The sequence below is a fragment of the Ursus americanus genome, chromosome 26, assembly GCF_024610735.1.
Source record: "Ursus americanus isolate L20-20 chromosome 26, mUrsAme1.1.p, whole genome shotgun sequence".
NCBI classification, from domain to species: Eukaryota; Metazoa; Chordata; class Mammalia; order Carnivora; family Ursidae; genus Ursus; species Ursus americanus.
The window spans coordinates 18,772,916-18,792,521 of NC_142152.1; the positions used below are offsets into that span (position 1 = coordinate 18,772,916).

The 19,606-nt window shown below is 44.9% G+C and overlaps 2 protein-coding genes across 4 annotated transcripts in view; one reads left to right on the forward strand and one right to left on the reverse strand.

Annotated features, from left to right (window-relative positions):
- Nucleotides 1–1,265: 1,265 nt before the first annotated feature.
- Nucleotides 1,266–19,606, reverse strand: part of HEATR4 (HEAT repeat containing 4) — a 48,987-nt gene continuing 30,646 nt past the window's right edge. Inside the window, exons 14-17 of one of the 2 annotated variants that reach the window (XM_087856116.1) lie at nucleotides 19,204–19,282; nucleotides 18,308–18,467; nucleotides 16,801–16,859; nucleotides 1,266–1,562 (exon numbers count right to left, since the gene is read on the reverse strand). In XM_087856116.1, coding sequence (XP_087712242.1) covers nucleotides 1,404–1,562; nucleotides 16,801–16,859; nucleotides 18,308–18,467; nucleotides 19,204–19,282 — 457 coding nt within the window. In that variant the 3' untranslated portion in view covers nucleotides 1,266–1,403. Of the gene's footprint in view, nucleotides 1,563–16,800; nucleotides 16,860–18,080; nucleotides 18,468–19,203; nucleotides 19,283–19,606 lie in introns of those variants that run through there. The other variant, XM_045807859.2, reaches the window with a different exon arrangement.
- RIOX1 (ribosomal oxygenase 1) overlaps nucleotides 14,600–19,606 on the forward strand; it is a 31,849-nt gene continuing 26,842 nt past the window's right edge. For both annotated transcript variants that reach the window (XM_087856117.1, XM_087856118.1), the window contains exons 1-2: nucleotides 14,600–17,089; nucleotides 17,528–17,705. In XM_087856117.1, the coding sequence (XP_087712243.1) occupies nucleotides 14,643–16,646 (2,004 nt within the window). In that variant the 5' untranslated portion in view covers nucleotides 14,600–14,642 and the 3' untranslated portion in view covers nucleotides 16,647–17,089; nucleotides 17,528–17,705. The remainder of the gene's footprint in view (nucleotides 17,090–17,527; nucleotides 17,706–19,606) is intronic.

Here is a 19,606-nt window from a genome sequence, read left to right on the forward strand (position 1 = left end):
GAAAGCTGGAGTCACACTACTTTGAATACTGGGTCTCTCCTCTTCCATAGTGATTTATTTTATTTTATTATTATTATTATTTTTTTTTTGGTATCGTGTTGAGACAGGGAAATTGAAGGGACCCCACCAAAAAAAAAAAAAAAAAGCTGGTTTTATTCTTTACTCCTTTTCCTGTTTCTATTCTTGCTACGACCTGCACTCCCACTCTGCATCATGGCTTCTAGTACAAATAATGTATGTCTTCCTTGTAAAGGTCAAGGAGTTAATGATTTCTTTGGAATCTTGCAGCACAATGGATAGTATCTAAGGACTGACCGGGTGGGGTGGTCATGTACATTTTTCAAGACCACTGGCTCCAGACACCAAAAGCCCCGGGTCCAGGGCATAAGTGATCTATGGAGGACACGTGAGCACTCATCCTTGTTTTGACCAGTTCCCGGTCGCTGGAGAGGACTGGTAGACCAAACTACTGTCCTTGATAAAACCTCCAGACCCCAAGCAAAGACAAGACTCATGCTCCTTTTCCTTTCGGAGTCTCCCAAATGCTCCATCTGTATCTGCACTCCCTATGCCTTCAGTAAACTCTGCTCTCACTTCCTGCTGCCTCGATTTTGATTTCTATCCTGTGTGAAACCAAGGACCCTCTTGGTTGGTGCTGCAGGACCCCCTCTGGGTCCTTCACCTGGCCTGCCTGCATCAGTACGCTCTTACAGAATCCCATCTAATGAAACCTATGCAGTCTGCAACTCTGCCATCATGGCTAAATCTTCAACATGTGACGGTCTGTTGAGGTTCCTGAGAATTGTCAGTCGGCATTGTGAAACTGCAGTGATGCTTCCAAGGGATCTCGAAGTGTTCATGCCCACCTATGTGGGGCAAGGGAAAATGATCATGCCAGCTTGGTCTTCTTGTAACTCTCTTGTAAAGAACTTGCTCTAGAACAAGACTAGACTTGTAGATTAAAAAAAAAAAATCACCTAAGCCATTTCTTTCCTAGACAAATGGTATTCTAGTTTGGGTTTCAGAGGCCTCTTTATATAGCTTGCAAAGGATGATGGGTCTTTTAATATTTCTACTCTAGTAAAATGTGGAGCTCTGACCTATCATTAGTACATAACCTTTCTAGGGTATGGAAAACTACGCTCAATCACCTAATGTGATGTCAATTTTCTTTAACCCTCTGTGTAAATGGTGCACGTTAAAAAACCAGGACTACTGTTAAACAGATTTTTCTTTATAAACATAATGACAAAGAGACTGTACAACATCAATTTAAAAAATAGAATGTGACTAGGTCCACTGCTGTCTGTCTTGAAGCAAGAGGTCTCATCCTAGAAATGATCACCTTTCCTTCCAGGGGAAGAGGACATGACCCTGGAAAAAATCTCTGAATATTTACCCAGCTAGAGGTCCGGGCTGTCAGATCCAAATGGCCCCATCATAATCCTCTTTTCCCGGGCAGTGCGCAGATCTTTCACAGAAGACAATTGACCTCTGCTTTTTGTGTGTAGGTCCAGGACTGGACTCTGTGACCAGGGATTTGGTGTGCGGGGCCTCACGGGCTGCAGAGAAATATTAACACATGAGTGCCTATGCTGAACATGTGGTCTCATGCAAAAGGGAGACCCAAAGAGAAAGCCTCTTCAGCCACGGTTTATCAGAACAGCTCTATGAACTACTATAATATATAAGAAAATAGAATTTATCACTTCAAGACCTGCCCTCCCTTGACCCCAGTCAGAAGCCGAATGTGGCAAATATGCCTGAATTTCCCACCCAGAGGGCTTGGGCATCTGTGTGATAACCGTTAGGTTAGCCTGCGTTTTTTATGTCTTTACTATTATACAGAAGCAGCCGCAGCGATGGGACACTCTCGGAGCTATGACTAAAAAGACTTATTCCTGGGACGTGCTGAGGAGGTGGGTTCACTCAGGGTGAACAGCCCCTGGGGACATAGCACTGCTCTATTTCAACCCCATAAACCAGTGTGGTGATGGCCAGGGATGAGCTTGTACCTAGGTTACAGTATCCTCAGGAGTCTAGGTAGTTCTAATATCAATCAAGGTTTCTGCCTTACTCCATGGGTTAATAAGAGGGATGTCCTCCGTGGAGAAAAAAGGACCCTCACACTCTGTTGGTGGGAATATAAATTGGTGCAGCCCCTGTGAAAAACAGTATAGAGCATTCCTGAAGAGTTAAAACTAGAACTACAATATGATCCAATAATTCCACTACTGGGTATTTACCCAAAGAAAACAAAAACACTAATTTGAAAAGATACATGCACCCCTATGTTTATTGCAGCATATTTACAATAGCCAAGATATAGAAGCAACCTAAGTGTACATCAACAGATGAATGGATAAGGTGTCGCGCACACACACACACACACACACACACACACACGAATATTCACAGCCATAAAAAAGGATGAGATTGTACCATTTCCAACAACATGGATGGACCTACAGGGTGTTATGCTAAATAAGTCAGACTTGGAAATACAAATCCCATATGACTTCACTCATATGTGGAATCTTAAAAAAAAAAAAAAATTGAAGGGGCACCACGTGGCTGGCTCAGTCAGGTGAGTGAGCGACTCTTAATCTCGAGGTCTTGAGGTTGTTAGTGCAAGCCCCACGCTGGGCCTAGAGCCTACTTAAAAAATACAAATAAATACAAATAAAAAATTCTTAAATGAATAAACAAAAACAAAAACATAAAATGAATTAATAAACAAAAAGCAGAATCAGACCTAGAAAGAAAGAGAACTGACGGTTTTTGCCAGAGGGCAGGAGGGTGAGGGGATGGGCAAAATAGGTGAAAGGCTGTGGCAGATACAGGCATCTCTTTCCATCCCCAGGTCCATTCCAGTGTGAGGACCTTACATGTACACTGGTGGAGAAGTTTGAAAAGTCTACATAATGTATGATTTCAGTTAAGTGACATTCTCGAAAAAGCAAAACTATAAAGACAATTAAAAGATGTGTGATTGCCAGGTGTTTGCGGGGAGAGGGGAGGGTGGAATAAGTGAAACACAGGAGATTTTTGGGTAAACTATTCTGTATGATACCGAAATGGTGGATACATGGCATTACACATTTGTCAAAACCCACAGAACTATACAGCACAGGGTGACCCTTAATGCATGCGGGTATTAAAAAAATCATTTAGGAGATCAAGGGATCCCAGGAAGGAAAGAGACTATGACAAGATAGCTAGAACCTCAATTTAAATCCATAGTTTTGTTACAGATGATGTGATGATGATGAAAAATATTTTCAAGCATAAACAGATAGTATATTAGAATAAAATTCTGTGTGGAAGTTATCTCCAAATGGAAATGTAAGTTTGTAAGTGTCAAAAAGAGAATCCTTTTCCATTTTAAAGAAGAGCTTTGTTCGTTTTATTTTTTTTAATGGATGATGGTTGGCATCAAACTATGATAGTATGTCTATTTAATTGGATGCACTTAAAAGAGTGACTTAACAGTTTTAGTTTAAAATAGCAATGTGGGAGGTGCCTAGGTGGCTCAGTCGGTTAGGCATCTGTCTTCAGCTCAGGTCATGATCTCAGGGTCCTGGGATCAAGTCCCATGTGGGGCTCCCTGCTGAGCAGGGAGTCTGGTTGAGATTCTCCCTCTCCCTCTGCCCATCCCCTGCTCGTACACGTGCTCGTTCTCTCTCTCAAATGACTAAATAAAATCTTTTTTAAAAATAATAAAATAGCAATGTGTAAATGCTGGAATAAATTAGATCCTTTGGGTCTATTTAAACTTAAAATGAAAATACTATAGTTTTTTAAGATTTTTTTTTTATTTTTAAGTAATCTCTACACCCAACATGGGCTTGAACTCGTGACCCCAATATCAAGAGTCACATGTTCTGGGGCGCCTCGGTGGCTCAGTAGTTAAGCGTCTGCCTTCAGCTCAGGTCATGATCCCAGGGTCCTGGAATTGAGCCCCGCATCAGGCTCCCTGCTCAGCAGGAAGCCTGCTTCTCCCTCTCCCACTCCCCCTGCTTGTGTTCCCTCTCTCGCTGTCTCTCTCTGTGTCAAATAAATAAATAAAATCTTAAAAAAAAAAAAAAAGAGTCACATGTTCTACCGACTGAACCAGCCAGGTGTCCCAAAATGAAAATACTTTGGATGTCAATTTAAAAAGTTAATAAGGTAACAAAGCTTTTTACAATTCTTTTAGAGGGTATATAAGCAAAAGAGTTGGAAGTTCAATATTCTAGACAGCATATTTCATGATTTATATCAGGACTTGGCAGACTTTTTCTACAAAGGGCCAGAGAGTAAATATCTTAGGTTTTGAGGGTCAGACGGTCTGTCTCAAAACTACTCAACTCTGCTGTCGTAGCATAAAAGTAGCCACAGACAGTTTGTAATGAATGAGTGTGGCTGTGTTCCGGTATAGGTTTACTTATGGGCACTGCCCATTTGAGTTTTGTATACATTTTATGTCACAAAACATTATTCTCCTTCTGATTTTTTTCAACCATTCAAAAATATAAAAATCATGCCTAGTCCACAGAGTGTATAAAAACAGGAGACAGGCTGGATTTGGTCAGAGGGCCACAATTTGTTGGCCCCTGATTTATAGTAATTTGGTAAATTAGTCTTACAAATTTGTGAATCAGTAGTCTCAAAGCTAGACTGTAATCTGTCTCATATTTGCCAAAGTAAAGGCCTAGTCCTTGAGGCCTTTAAGCGAAATAAATCAGAAATATATGAAGTAAAACATGAAAGTTCTTCTATTGCCAATAATCCCATTCCCAGAGGCGACCTGTGTCTTCAGTTTGGTATGTATCTTTCCAGATATTCAGCCGTGCAGATTCACATACATGTGCACACAACATACATGGCTTTAAAGAAACCAGGGTGCCTGGCTGGCTCAGTCTGCAGAGTACGTGACTCTTGATCTCGGGGTTGTAAACTCAAGCCCACATTGAGTGTAGAGATTACGTAAAAATGAAAAAAAAATTTAAAATAAGTAAAAAATAAAGAAACCATATATAAATGTATATGAGTTGGATTTTTTAAAAAGATTTTATTTATTTATTTGACAGAGAGAGAGAGAAAGAGAGTGCAAGCACATAAGCAGGGGGAGAGGCAGGCAGAGGGACAAGCAGACTCCCCACTGAGCAAAGAGCCCCATGTGGGATTTGATTCCAGAACCCTGGAATCATGAGCTGAACCAAAGAAAGAAGCTTAACCAACTGAGCCACCCAGGTGCTCCAAGAGTTGTGTTTTTTTTAACAGAAAATAAGACAACATATATATTGTTCTGCAATTTGATATTTCAATTTACTATATATACATATTTTTTTAGGTAGGGAGGGACAAAAGGAGAGGTAGAAAGAGAATCTTAAGCAGGCTCCACACCCAGTGTGGAGCTCATTCTCACAACTCTGAGATCATGACTTGAGCTGACATCAAGAGTTGGGAACTTAACCAACTGAGCCACCCAGGCACCCCTCAATTTACAATATATTTTAAACATCTTTCCTTGTCATTCTTTTTAACAATTGCCTATTAATAGGCATTTGAATCATTTCCAATTTTGAAATTATAAGCAATGAACATCTGTGTATCTTTGTACACATGGATGAATATTTTTTTTATTTTTTAAAGATTTTATTTTTTTTAAGATTATTTATTTGAGAGAGAGAGCACCAGAGAGCACTAGCAGGGGAGGGGAGGAGGGTCAGAGGGAGAGGGAGAAGCAGACTCTCTGCTAAGCAGGGAGCCTGATAAGGGGCTCAATCCTAGGACCCCAGGATCATGACCTGAGCTGAAGACAGACGCTTAACCAACTGAGCCACCTAGGATCCCCTAAAGATTTTATTTTTAAGTAATCGCTATACCCAGCATGGGGCTCGAACTTACAACCCTAAGATCAAGAGTTGCATGCTCTATCGACTTAGCCAGCCAGGCCCACATGGGTGAATATTTCAAAGGATAGATTCCTAAAAGCCCAATTACTGGGTTTAAGACATTCCAATTTTTATACTGATGCAGTCATCCAAAAGTTTATACTAGGATTACTCAATCTTGATATTATTGACATTTGGGCTGAATAATTCTTTGTTGTAGGGCTGTAGTGTACATCGTAGAACATTTGTTGGCATCTCTGGCCTCTATCAGTTATATGCCAGTAGCAACTCCCCTGCTGTGACAACCAAAAAAAATGTCTCCAGACAACGCCAAATGTCCCGTGGGAGCAAAATCACTGGTTGAGAACCATTGCCCTGGACATTTGTTTTCTTTTATTTTCCTTTTATTTCACTTTTTTCCTATTCCCCTTTCAACAACCTCTCATATTACCCTGGCTTTGTGAAGGAAAAGTACTCAAAGGAACTTGTGATTCAGTATATATCACCTGTGAGATAATAGAAAAAATATATATATTGATCTCTCCCACCACCCATTTCTGGCATAGAGCTATTGAAACCCTTGTAATTTCCTAATAATAAGAATACTAAGAGCATTTCTTGTTCTAATATTTGTCTTTGACCCCTTCCCTGACATAGGGCTCTTAAAACCTTTGTAAATTCTTTTTTTTTTTAAGATTTTATTTATTTATTTATTTGAGAGAAGGGGGGGGGGAGAGAAAAAGAACGAGCCAGGGGATGGGACACCTGGGTGGCTCAGTCAGTTAAGCGTTTGCCTTCGGCTCAAGTCATGATCCCAGGGTCCTGGGATCGAGTTCCACATCAGGCTCCTTGCTCAGCGGGAAGCCTGCTTCTCCCTCTGCCTGCTCTGCCAGCCGCTCCCCCTGCTTGCACTCTCTTTCTCTCTCTCTGACAAATAAATAAAGAAAATCTTAAAAAAAAAAAAAAAAAAAAAAGAACGAGCCAGGGGAGCGGCCCAGAAGCAGGCTCCCCACTGAGCAGGGAGCCCAATGTGGGACTCGATCCCAGGACTCTGGGATCATGACTTGAACCAAAGGCAGACGTCCAACCGCCTGAGCCACCCAGGCACCCAAAACCTTTGTAAATTCTTAAGTGGTAAGCGCACCTGGAGCATCTTTTGGTCTATTGAGGTAATCCTGGACGGGCTTCTGGGTTGGGGCTGGTCACCAGAAAGATCGAGCCATGATTAGAAACTTGGGATTTTCAGTCCACCCTCCTCCTTTTGAGAGGGGAGAGGGGCTAGAAACCGAGTTGAGAATTAATCATGCCTGTATGAGGAAGCCTCCATAAAAATCCCAATAGTATGGAGCTCAGTTTCTGGTTGGTGAACACATCCACACCAGGAGTGTGACACCTACCCCAACTCCACCAGGACAGAAGCTCCTGCTGTCAGGACCCTCCCAGACCTCCCCCCATGTAGCCCTTGGTCTGGCTGTTCATCTGTCTCCTTTCTCATATCCTTAATAAACTGGTCAACAGAAGTGTTTCCGAGTTTTGTGAGCCACCCTAGAAATTAATTGAACCTGAGGAGGGCGTTGTGGGAACCTCACAACCCCCTTTGATTTGTAGTCAAACTGGACAGAAGTTCAGGGTAACCTGGGGACCTACTACTTATAATTGGCATCTGAAGTAGGGTGGGAGCAGTCTTGTGGGCCTGAGCCCTTGGCCTGTGGAATCAGATGCTATCTTAGGTAGATAGTGTTAGAGTTTAGTTAAGTTACAGGACTCCCAGCTGGTGTTGCAGAGAATTGCTTGGTGTGGGGAAAAGCCCTCATGTATTTGGTGACCAGAAGTGACAGAAGTGAAGTGTTGTGAATGTTCTGTAGGCGAAGGGTAAAGCAGACACATAAGACAGACACGGGAGGAGGAAAAAAACCGGGTTTTTCCTTATACAAGAGGGGAAAACGGAGGTTTTTCTAATACATCACCCCTCTGTTATTGAGACAGGGAAACTGAAAGGACCCCAAGAAAAAAAAGCTGGTTTTATTCTTTGCTCTTTTTCCTGTTTCTATTCGTCCTACGACCTGCACTCCTGCCCTGCATCATGGCTTCTAGTACAAATAATGTATGTCCTCCTTGTAAAGGGCAAGGAGTTTATGATTTCTTTGGAGTCTTGCAGCACGATAGTATCTAAAGGCTGCCGGGTGGGGTGGTCATGTACGTTTTTCAAGACCACTGGCTCCAGGGCATAAGTGATCTATGGAGGACACCTAAGCACTTATCCTTGTTTTGACCAGTTCCTGGATGCCTGAGAGGACACATACACCAGACCACCAACCTCAATAAAAACTCCAGACCCCAAGCGAAGATGAGACTTATATTTTTCGAGTTTCCTAGACACTGCACCTGCACTCTCTTTGTCTTCAATAAACTCTGCTCTCACTTCCTGCTGGCTCGAGTTTGATTTCTATCCTTCTTGAAGTCAAGGACCCTCTTGGCTGGTCCTGAGGACCCCCCTGGGTCCTTAGACCCAGACAACTGGTGTCATTATGGGCGAAAGTATGTTCCCCTCCCTCCCAAATTCATAGGTTGAAGTCCTAACCCCCAGAACTTCCGAATGTGATATTTGGAGATAGTCTTTAGAGGGGTAATTAAGTTAAAATGAGGTCATTAAGTGGACTCTAATCCAATATGACTGGTGTCCTCATAAAAGAGGAAATTTGGACACAGATTTGTTCAGAGGAAAGACCATGTGAAAACAGGGAGAAGACAGCTTTCCACCAAGACAAGGGGCCAGCTCTCAGAAACCAGCTCTGCCAATACCTCGATCTCAGACTTCTAGTCTCCAGAATTGTGAGAAAATAAATTTCTAAGTCACCAAGTCTGTAGTATTTTATTATGACAGCCCTAGCAAACTCATATACCCTCCCAGTGTATTTGAATTTTAAATAAAGAATGAGTGAAAAAGTCAATGATTGGTCCAAAGGAATAACTATCTAACAATGGATTTGGGCAGGGGAGATAATTTGGGGCATTTTCCTGAGAGGCTTCAGATCATTCTATGTAAACTTAAACATGGAGTTGGCTTTATTCAACTTGTTTTCTATAGCAGCTTCTCTGATGAACAATTATTAACTTCTATAATCTTAATGCCAGGTTCCTTTGATTTTTTTTTTAAAGGGGAGTTCTATTGATTCAAAAAACCAGAAGAGCAAGGCAGGCAATGATTGGAGATCACAAAAAATGAGATGAGTTTGGGAAAGTGAAGTTTGTTGCTTAGAAAACACTATATCTTTTTTAGGGGCGCCTGGGTGGCACAGCGGTTAAGCGTCTGCCTTCGGCTCAGGGAGTGATCCCAGCGTTGTGGGATCGAGCCCCACATCAGGCTCCTCCACTATAAGCCTGCTTCTTCCTCTCCCACTCCCCCTGCTTGTGTTCCCTCTCTCGCTGGCTGTCTCATCTGTCGAATAAAAAAAAAAAATCTTAAAAAAAAAAAAGAAAACACTATATCTTTTTTAAACCAGTTTTTTTTTAAGGATGTTACTTATTTATTCATCAGAGAGAGAGAAAGACAGCGTGTGCACAAGCAGGGGAAGGGGCAGGGGGAGAGGGAGAAGCAGGCTTGCCGCTGAGCAAGGAGCCCGATGCCGAACTCGATCCCAGGACCCTGGGATCATGATCTGAGCCAAAGGCAGACTCAACGGACTGAGCCATCCAGGTGTCCCTGAAAACACTGGGCTTTTGTTTGTTTGTTTGTTTTTTGTTTTTTAAGATTTTCTTTATTTTTTGCAGGAGAGAGAGAGAGAGAGAGAGCGTGAGCACAAGCAGGAGCAGCAGCAGGCAGAGGGAGAAAGAGACCCCCCTCTGAGCAGGGAGCCCAAGGCTGGGCTCCATCCCGGGATCCTGGTCATGACCCGAGCCGAAGGCAGACACTTAACGACTGAGCCACCCAGGTGCCCAAAACCACTCTATTTTTAATCTAATCGCACAAGTGATTTGTCACAGCACTCCAGCTGGTCTTAAGCGTTAACTTGCTTCAAGTTAACACACTCCTTGCTTGCTGACTTAAGGCCCTTCATCTGTAACAGAACGAATTTACTTTCTTTGAGATTTGCAGGCTTATGGGGCCTTGGGGAATAAAGGACCAGGCCACCACAGAGATCAGCAAGTCCGAAGCCCCCTTAGCTTTTTAATTAGCCCAGTAATCTTTTAGCAAAATGTTATTCTTTTAAAGGTGTCACAAATGACTTTACTGGCTTCTCTTTGCACATCTGCAGAACTTGCCCTCCTTTGCAGAAAGAACAGAGTACTTACTCATGCACTACCCCTGGGCACCAAGGAACCAGAATTCTTTTTTTTTTTTTTAAGATTTATTTATTTGAGAGAGAGAGAGAGAACACTTGCACACAAGTGCCGGGGGAGGGGCAGAAGGAGAGGGAGAGAAAGAATCTCAAGCCGACTCCCCACTGAGCGTGGAGCCTGATGCAGGGCTCCATCTTACGACCCTGAGATCATGACCTGAGCCGAAATCAAGAGTCGGATGCTTAACCTACTGAGCCACCCAGGAGCTTTGGAACCAGAACTTCTTGCATAGCCTCCGAGTACCAAGATATCTCTAGCTGGCATCACTGCGTCTGTAATCAGGAAATGTCACAGACCACTGCACTGCCTTAACTGATTAAACCCCTTTAAAAATCTTGGGCCAAGCAGAAGCCTGGGAGTTGGCCTATTCAGGTGGCCAGCCTCCTGAATAAAGCTCACATTCCTCTCCAAAAAAGATTAAAAATATTCTGAGTATTGGCCTTTCGAGGGATGGGCAGCCAAACTTGGGCTTCAGTAACGAACGATATATGTTTTATGTAGAAAACCCAGAATGTACAAACAAGCAAAGAAGAAGAAAATAAAAATCACCTGAATCCCACCATCCGAAGATAATCACTGTTAAATATTGTGGCATAAAGACTCCCCAACTTTCTTGAGTAGTATGTATTCCTAGAAAAAAGCATCAGGCCTCAGTGGAGTCACTTTTGCTAAAACCCACCATGCTTCACCACCTAACCTAATTGTACTTCCAGCCACTCCCAGCAGTGGATTTTACACCAATTAGTCTGGAATTTCCAGATCTGCACCAATGAGGTAGTCTGCATAAGACCCCTTGCCTTCCCCTAAGGGAAGGTAACCTTACCTGAAATAATCCACCCTTTTAACTTCTTTGTCCCACCTTCTTTCCGCCAGTAAGAAACCTGCCATTTTGTACAACTTGGAGTTCCTCGCTACTTGCTAGATGGGATGCTGCTTGATTCATAAATTGTTGAATAAACCCAATTCGATCTTCAAATGTATTCAGATTTTGTTTTTTAACAGTTTGGATGTATGTATGGATAGATAGGTACACACATACACATTACACATATGTAAATGTCCCCCAAATGGGGTCCTACTACAATACTTGTCTTTTTTCCCCACCCAGTGATACATTAAGAACATTACTCCAGGGGCGCCTGGGTGGCACAGCGGTTAAGCGTCTGCCTTCGGCTCAGGGCGTGATCCCGGCGTGATGGGATCGAGCCCCACATCAGGCTCCTGCGCTATGAGCCTGCTTCTTCCTCTCCCACTCCCCCTACTTGTGTTCCCTCTCTCGCTGGCTGTCTCTATCTCTGTTGAATAAATAAATAAAATCTTTAAAAAAAAAAAAAAAGAACATTACTCCATGTCATTCTATTATATTTCTGAAGATGGTTATTAATATCTGCTCTTATAGTGAGAACTAAGTAGCACCACAGGAAGAGTGATGAAATTTAAAATAAGTTTCCAGAAGACACCTCTCAGTCACAAGGGAATCTCAAAGACAGATAGCAACAACATTCTTTGAGAAAATCACAAAATGTTGAAAAAAGAAAAAGATGAGGTCACAGGAAGAACTGGGAGGAGGAGATGTTTGTACAGGATGTGGAAAAGATACATTTATAGTCCTCTTCTGAATTTATACCCTAGTTTTGTGAGCCAAGGAGCACAGCTCAACCCCCTAGTTCACTGCAGGATGTGTCCCTAGTCTATTGAAAACCACTCCCTCTGAAAAGGCAATTAAAGCTCCCAGTGACAAAAGAGACCTGCCCTCTTCACCATTTCCCCAAGGGATCTGATATTATGGCCTTGCCAGCACACACAGCCTGTGTATCACGAAGAGGGCTCTGCCTCCTGCTGTCCTTTCTAGACACTGCAGCCCTAATCTAGAGCACAGGATTTGGGAGAATATCATTTGGTTTCAGCTCATACTGCTCCCCCAACCCCCACCCCAGCTCATACTTTGACTCTTGGTCTGGTAACTGTAGAGTAGTTCCTCCCACAATGGCCTTGTCTGATATGGTCCCTGCTGATTTACTTAAACTTCCACAGAACATATGCAAAAATAATCTTAATCTCCCCATCCCAGCTGTCACCTTGCCCAGTTCAAGAACTTCCTGTCTCACCCCACTCCAAGGTCCTCCAAAACAGGTTTGGGGCACACAAGCAATCTGACAGGGCTTTGTTCCATAATAATAAATTATTATTACTGTAGCTATCATTTTTTAAGTGTTTAGCTCTGTACCAGACCCTGTGCTAAGTGCCTTATATGCATTATTTTATCCTCACAACAACTCAATGAAGTAGGTTCAATTAGTATTCCCATTTTACAGATGAGATTACTGAGACCTGAGAGAGTAATTTGACTCAGCTAATGCCACAGTTAATGAGTGAGAAAGTATCAATTCTGGTTGGTCTGCTTCCCACAAACATTTCCTGTGCACCTCTTGTATGAAAGGCAGTTTACTAAACTCAAGAGAAAAAGGCATATGGAAGTCCTTTCCCTGAAATCCCACCATCCTTGGAAGAGTTTACAATTTAGAAAGGAAAATGATAAGTATATAATATACCCATACAAGACACAAGGTGCTAAGTTCACATGAAAGGGTCAAAGTTCTCTTGTGATTAGAGAGATGCGAGGGCCTTGGAGGAGATGGAATGTGAAATGGGCTTTAATAAGGGTTTTCACAAAAGACGTTTGGAGGACAGCATTTAGGGGAAACATCATGAGTAAAGGTATGGCGAACATAGGCAAGGAAGAGCAAATAGTTGAACTTCTAGAAGCAGAGCTTAGGGGAGTTGTGACTGATAAAGGTGTAACATTATATGACTTCAGAACCTAGCTAAGAAGCTTGGATTGGTCAATCAAGTGCCAGATGGGTTTTGAGTGGGGCAATGGCAAATCTGGGGCCACAGCTTGAGAAAAGTAATGTTGTCGCTACCTGTGTTATAAACTGGCATAGGGAGAGATCAAAGTTAGAGACCAGTTGGGAGACTACTTATAATAGACCAAGGTTTCTTGGTCTCAGCAGTAGTGACATTTTGGGTCAGATAATTATTTGGTGGGGGAGTAGGTGTTTGCACTGGTCTCTCCCCACTGCATATTTTAACATTCCACCCCACCCCCAGGGTTTCCTGGGAGGCAAAATCACCCCAGTTGAGAACCACTATAATAGACCATATTACCGTCAAAATTTAAAAAGGTGAATGTGACACGTGAGCAGAGGTAAAACCTAAAAGCTTTGGCAAGTGTTTGGATAGGAGTGTGACTGAAGAAAATGGAAGGATCAAACAGATGTAGTCTAACATACTCCTAACTGCTTGCAACACTGTAAACTCTTCAGAAGGGCAATTTGGTAAACCCTTTTGAAGGGAGTTTGGTAAAACCTATTAACAATTACAAAAGCTATCTTGCCCTTTGACCCAGCAATTCCATTCCTGGAAATTTACCTCAAATGATTCAAATGAAGACATAATCTTCACGTACAAAGCAACAATATTTACAGGGGGTAGTGACCGTGCTGTTCACAACAACTGCACCCTCATGCCTACCACATTTAATAGTGCCTGTTAAATGAGAGGCTCAGATCTAAGAGGTCAATTTAAGATTCAGAGAAGGTGTGATAGAAGATTTTGAGGAGAAATGTCGTAATGAAACAAAGCCCCAGATGGGGTGGAAAGGGCAGATATCAAGAACGCAAGGAAAAAAAGCTCATAACTTCGTTCCCATATCATAGAGAGAGCAATCACTGAGATTTTGTTTATCCTTGCATTATTATTTTTTTAAGGTAGGCTCCACCCCCAATGTGGGGCTTGAACTCACAACCCAGTAATCAAGGATCACACACACGCTCTGCTCTACTGACTGAGCCAGCCAGGGCTCCCTACACCCCCAGAAGACTGAGATTTTTGTATTGGTCAAAGGAAGGAAGGACATTAGGGAGTCAATCAGTGACGTCATCTGCTGAGAAAGGAGACCCGGTGGACCCGAGGTTTGAACTTTGCCTGAGGAATCTCGATCTATGCCCAAGAACATTCCTTGAAAGTAAGAATTGTGCGCTTTCCCGTGCAAAGTTGCTGGGGAACACGCTGTTCAGAAATGAGGACGTCCTAGGGAATACTCCAATATACAGAGATTAAAGTAGGAAAGAAGAGTTAATTAAGTAGACAACTTTCTCCCTCCCGGAGTCCCCAGCAATTTGGTTTTTAAATTGCCCTGCAGATGTGGAACTCTTGTTAATTCGGCAGGGACACCGCTACTCCCGTAACAAGCCGGGCACTGCCAGCTGGGCGAACGGGAGGCTTCGGGTGGAAGAATGGCAGGCGTGGCCAACCGGGAGGCCGATGGAGGCCGCGCCCCCTTCCCAGAGTGCCTCGCAGCCGCTCCCCGCGAGATCCCTTTTCTACCCAGCGCGGCGGGCCTGGGAAGGGGCTCCCGCCATGGACGGGCTCCGGGCTAGCGCCGGGCTGTTAAGGCGCGGGAGGTTGAGACGCCGGCGCCAGCCACAGCCACATAGCGGGTCGGTCCTGGCCCTGCCCCTAAGGCCCAGGAAGATCCGAAGGCAGCTAAGGAGAAGCGTGGCGTCCCGCATGGCTGCACTGAGGGCCCAGACGCTGCCCAGCGAGGACTCGGAGGACTCGAGGGTGGAGTCGACGGTCGACGATCCGGGGGACCCGCTGCCTGGTGGGGCGGCGGCCATCCCCGATGCGGCCCGGCGAGAGCCGTATGGCCACCTGGGGCCTGCAGAGCTGCTGGAGGCCTCGCCCGCGGCCCGCTCCCTGCAGACCCCCCGCTCCCTGGTGGAGGCGCAGACCCCGCCGGCCCGCCTGGTGGAGGCGCAGACCCCGCCGGCCCGCCTGGTGGAGGCGCCTGCCCTGCCCGCCCGCCTGGTGCCGGCTTCCGGGCCGCCCGCGCGCCTGGTGGAGGTGTCCGCCGCGCCGGCCCGCGTGGTGGAAACCTCGGCCCTGCTGTGCAATGCCCAGCACTTGGCGGCCGCCCCGCCGTCCGTGGCCCCCGCCACGCTGTCGGGGCCGCAGGTGGATAGCACGGGCGGGGAGCTGGCGTGGGACTCCCCGCTGCAGCGCATCCTGGCCGAGCTGAACCTCATCCCCAGCAGCCGGCGGCGGGCAGCGCGCCTCTTCGAGTGGCTCATCTCGCCCATGCCGCCCGACCATTTCTACCGGCGCCTGTGGGAGCGGGAGGCGGTGCTGGTACGGCGGCAGGACCACGCCTACTACCAGGGGCTTTTCTCCACCGCAGACCTGGACTCCATGCTGCGCCACGAGGAGGTGCAGTTCGGGCAGCACCTGGACGCTGCTCGCTACGTCAATGGGCGGCGCGAGACCCTGAATCCGCCCGGCCGCGCGCTGCCAGCCGCCGCCTGGTCCCTGTACCAAGCCGGCTGCTCCCTGCGCCTCCTCTGTCCGCAGGCTTTCTCGACCACCGTGTGGCAGTTCTTGGCTGTGCTCCAGGAGCAATTTGGAAGCATGGCAGGCTCCAACATTTACCTCACGCCCCCCAACTCGCAGGGCTTTGCCCCCCACTACGACGACATCGAGGCTTTTGTGCTGCAGCTGGAAGGTAGGAAACTCTGGCGTGTGTACCGACCCCGGGTCCCGACGGAGGAGCTGGCCCTGACATCCAGTCCCAACTTCAGCCAGGAGGACCTCGGTGAGCCGGTGCTGCAGACCGTGCTGGAACCTGGAGATTTGCTCTATTTTCCTCGGGGCTTCATTCACCAAGCCGAATGCCAGGATGGAGTGCACTCTCTGCACCTCACCTTGTCCACGTACCAGCGCAATACCTGGGGCGACTTCCTGGAGGCCGTACTGCCTCTGGCAGTGCAGGCTGCAATGGAAGAAAATGTGGAGTTCCGAAGGGGTCTTCCCCGAGACTTCATGGATTACATGGGGGCCCAGCACTCAGATTCTAAGGATCCACGAAGAACGGCCTTTATGGAGAAGGTGCGAGTCCTGGTTGCCCGCTTGGGACACTTTGCTCCTGTCGATGCTGTGGCTGACCAGCGAGCCAAAGACTTCATCCACGACTCTCTCCCCCCTGTGCTGACTGATAGGGAGAGGGCACTAAGTGTTTATGGGCTCCCAATTCGCTGGGAGGCTGGCGAACCTGTAAACGTGGGGGCCCAGTTGACAACAGAAACAGAAGTGCACATGCTTCAAGATGGGATAGCTCGGCTGGTGGGTGAGGGAGGCCATTTGTTCCTCTATTATACGGTGGAGAACTCCCGTGTTTATCATCTGGAGGAGCCCAAGTGCTTGGAGATACACCCTCAGCAAGCTGATGCCATGGAACTCTTGCTCCGCTCCTACCCAGAGTTTGTGAGAGTAGGGGACCTGCCCTGTGACACTGTGGAGGACCAGCTTTCCTTGGCAACCATGTTATATGACAAGGGGCTGCTGCTCACCAAGATGCCTCTAACCTGAAGTAGTTTCTCGTTGCTTGCTGGAAGCAAGACAGTGGTGATTCTCTCTTAACCACCATTACCACCTTTTTTTGCGGGACGGGCAGAGGGAGGGGATGGGAGGACTCAGGTTCTTACCTTGAGAACCATTTATCTTTATGACTGCTTACATTTACCTTTATGACTGCTTTAATGTCACAAATTTCAGACGGTTTTCTAGGAATCACCACTTCATCTAGGCACAAAAGTAAAAGCAGAAGTTGGAGGTGGAAAAAAAGGAGCTCTTTCTGCAGAAGTAACTTTGATCCCTGATCATTTCCGAGCACCAGCCTCATCATCACCCTCAGGCTTCAGTGTACTGTGTAGCACTTGCTGTGTCATTCTGCTTGAGACATGAGACGTTTTTATTTGGAATTTGCATCCTTCATTTGAGTTCTCTTTCCTCAGTTTGGGGGGAGGGTTGGGGTCAGTATCCTGTTTGTTACTGTGACTTTGTATGAATGTTAGAAAAGTTATTAAAGTGCCAAAGAATGCTTCTCTTTTTTAAGGCTAGATTATTATGTGACATGGTTTGAAGGAATTGGGTGGGGGGGAGATAGGGAAAATCTATAATGGTTGACGTGAAAGGTAAGTTGGGGTGGTTGTAGGATTGGGGCCAATTCTATAACTTTGGGGGCCATTTATTTTAATTATGCTGCTTGCACCCCAAACAGCACAATCCTATTGGGAAAGTTAAGAGTGTATTGTGTTTTTGCTCAGTGCTTGCTTGCATCAGTAGCTGGCATTGCTCCCAAAGGGGCAGCATGTCACCTACTTGTGCCTCAGTCAACCAGCTTGTAGCAAGCTGGCCAAGAAGGAAGGCTGGTGTTCAAGTTACTTTCCACTCTCATTTTTTTCTGGCAGTTGGAAGAATCTTCCCCAAACCTGGCCAGTGAATATTCTCATGGTTGGTGGAAGACAGCCTGGTGTACCAGAGAGAGCACTGGACTTGGAACCAGAAGACCTGGGTTTGGGGTGGTGGCTGGTAGGCAGCTGACTGACTGATCTGAGGCTGCTGCTACACCTTGGGCACACAGATTCTGTAAGTATATTTTGGTGCAGCTTGATGTCTGCACTTCATTTAGGTTGTGTCTGGAACTTTAAGAGCCTATCACCATAACTGACAGCTGCAGTTATATAAGGTTGAGAACTTTATGAAGTTTTTTTTAAGTTGCGAAAGCATGGATGTACATAAAGTGATAGCTCTCTCTCCAACCCCACTTTCCAGAGATAACTGCTATTAAAAGTTAAACTTAAAAGGCTTTGTTTGGATGCTTAAACCTAACAGTAGTTTTTGTTTTGTTTTATACCCTTGTTTTCCTGACCTCTCATTTTTTGTATATGTGCTGCCGAAGCGAGCACGTGACCTCTCATTTTTTGACCTAATTTTCAAATCCATTCAATTAGAACTACCTCATTCTTTTTTTTTTTTTTTTTAAGGGACAAAATAGCAAATAAATAAAAGCCAGGGAGCAGGCAGGAAAAAAATAAAATAAAAGGACTGAGAGAATGGTGGCCAAAAACGAAAGGTAGCAGCCTTTCCTGCCTAATCCTACAGGGCTAGAAACGAAACTCCCCAAATGTCCAGATACCAGAAGAGGCTTAAAGGAGTCAAGACATATGACTCGCCCCTTGGAAACCTACCCTGAAAAGTTTCTTGTAGAAAAGTATGGAGTTTCAGTGGGTTTTGCCCCTCCTTGGGTTGCAAGTAAACACGTTTTGTTTCTTCCTTCACTTTTGCTATGACCCTCTCCATCTTGAATATTTTCTGTGTCAGCAAGTCCTTTTGGCTTAGTGTTTGAATCTAGATCAGAAGAAATGTTGAAAAAAACAACTGTATTAGGCTGCAAATCATCCAAAACCATTAATAAAGTAACTTACTGCATTGTGCTTGTTGGTGTTAGGTGGTACAATGCCTCAGCATACTTCTGCTGTAGGTTGGACATTTTTTACACCCGTTAATGAAAAATCTACTTCAGCTTTTTGGGCGTGATGAAAGAAACCTGCTTAGAAATGCTTGCTTGGTGTGAAGCTGGTTTTGTGAATTATATGAAGAAAGAATCTTACATTTTTGAAGTCTTTGTCCCTCTATTTCTTCATCTCATCTAACAACTTTGAAAAATTAGAACCACCTGTTCAGCTAGAGCATTCCTTTGGTAAAACCCCAGGTTAGGGATTAAGGAAAGTTAAAAAGGAAAAAATCAAGGGGGGCTAACTCCAGTCACTCATTCCTTCTCTAGGTCTACTTATAAAAAAGAACAACTTGGGTTTAGTTGATGGTGGGGAGAAAATGGGAAGGGAAGGAAAAATAAGTATTTTGGAAACAACCCATTTTGAGGGTTACTTGATAGGGCTAATAGGATTATTGTTTTTACTGTCTCTTTACTAGGATTTTATAATCTGATCTTGCATAAATGTTTTGTATCTTCAGAAAATATGGTGCCTGTGTGGTTGTAGAAAGTATTCCTGTGATGGAGAAAAGGGTCTGAGGAACTCTTAAGAGCCCTGAATTTTCTCTTGAAAACATAGTTTGCACTTACCCTGTTCTTGATCTCCTGAAGCATTTCTTGGTTTCCTTCATTTTCTAAGTTGAGTATCTTCATTGCCTGGTGAATTTCCCTGAAAGATAAAAGGAACTTCTTAGATCATTCTTATTTTTTTTTTTTTTTTTTTAATTTAGAAATTTGGGGGTGGGAAGGGCAGAAGGAGAGGGAGAGAGAATTCTAAGCAGGCTCTACACCCAGCACGGAGCCTGACCCAGGGCTCAGTCCAATGACCCTGAGATAATGACCTGAGCTGAAATCAGGAGTCAGATGCTTAACCAGCTGAGTCACCCAGGTGCCCCAGATTGTTCTTATTTAAAAAAAAAAACATAAGGGTGGAAAATAGAGGAGTAGGAATCAATCAAGAATCCTAAATTGCAATCCTGACTGTGGTTTTGCT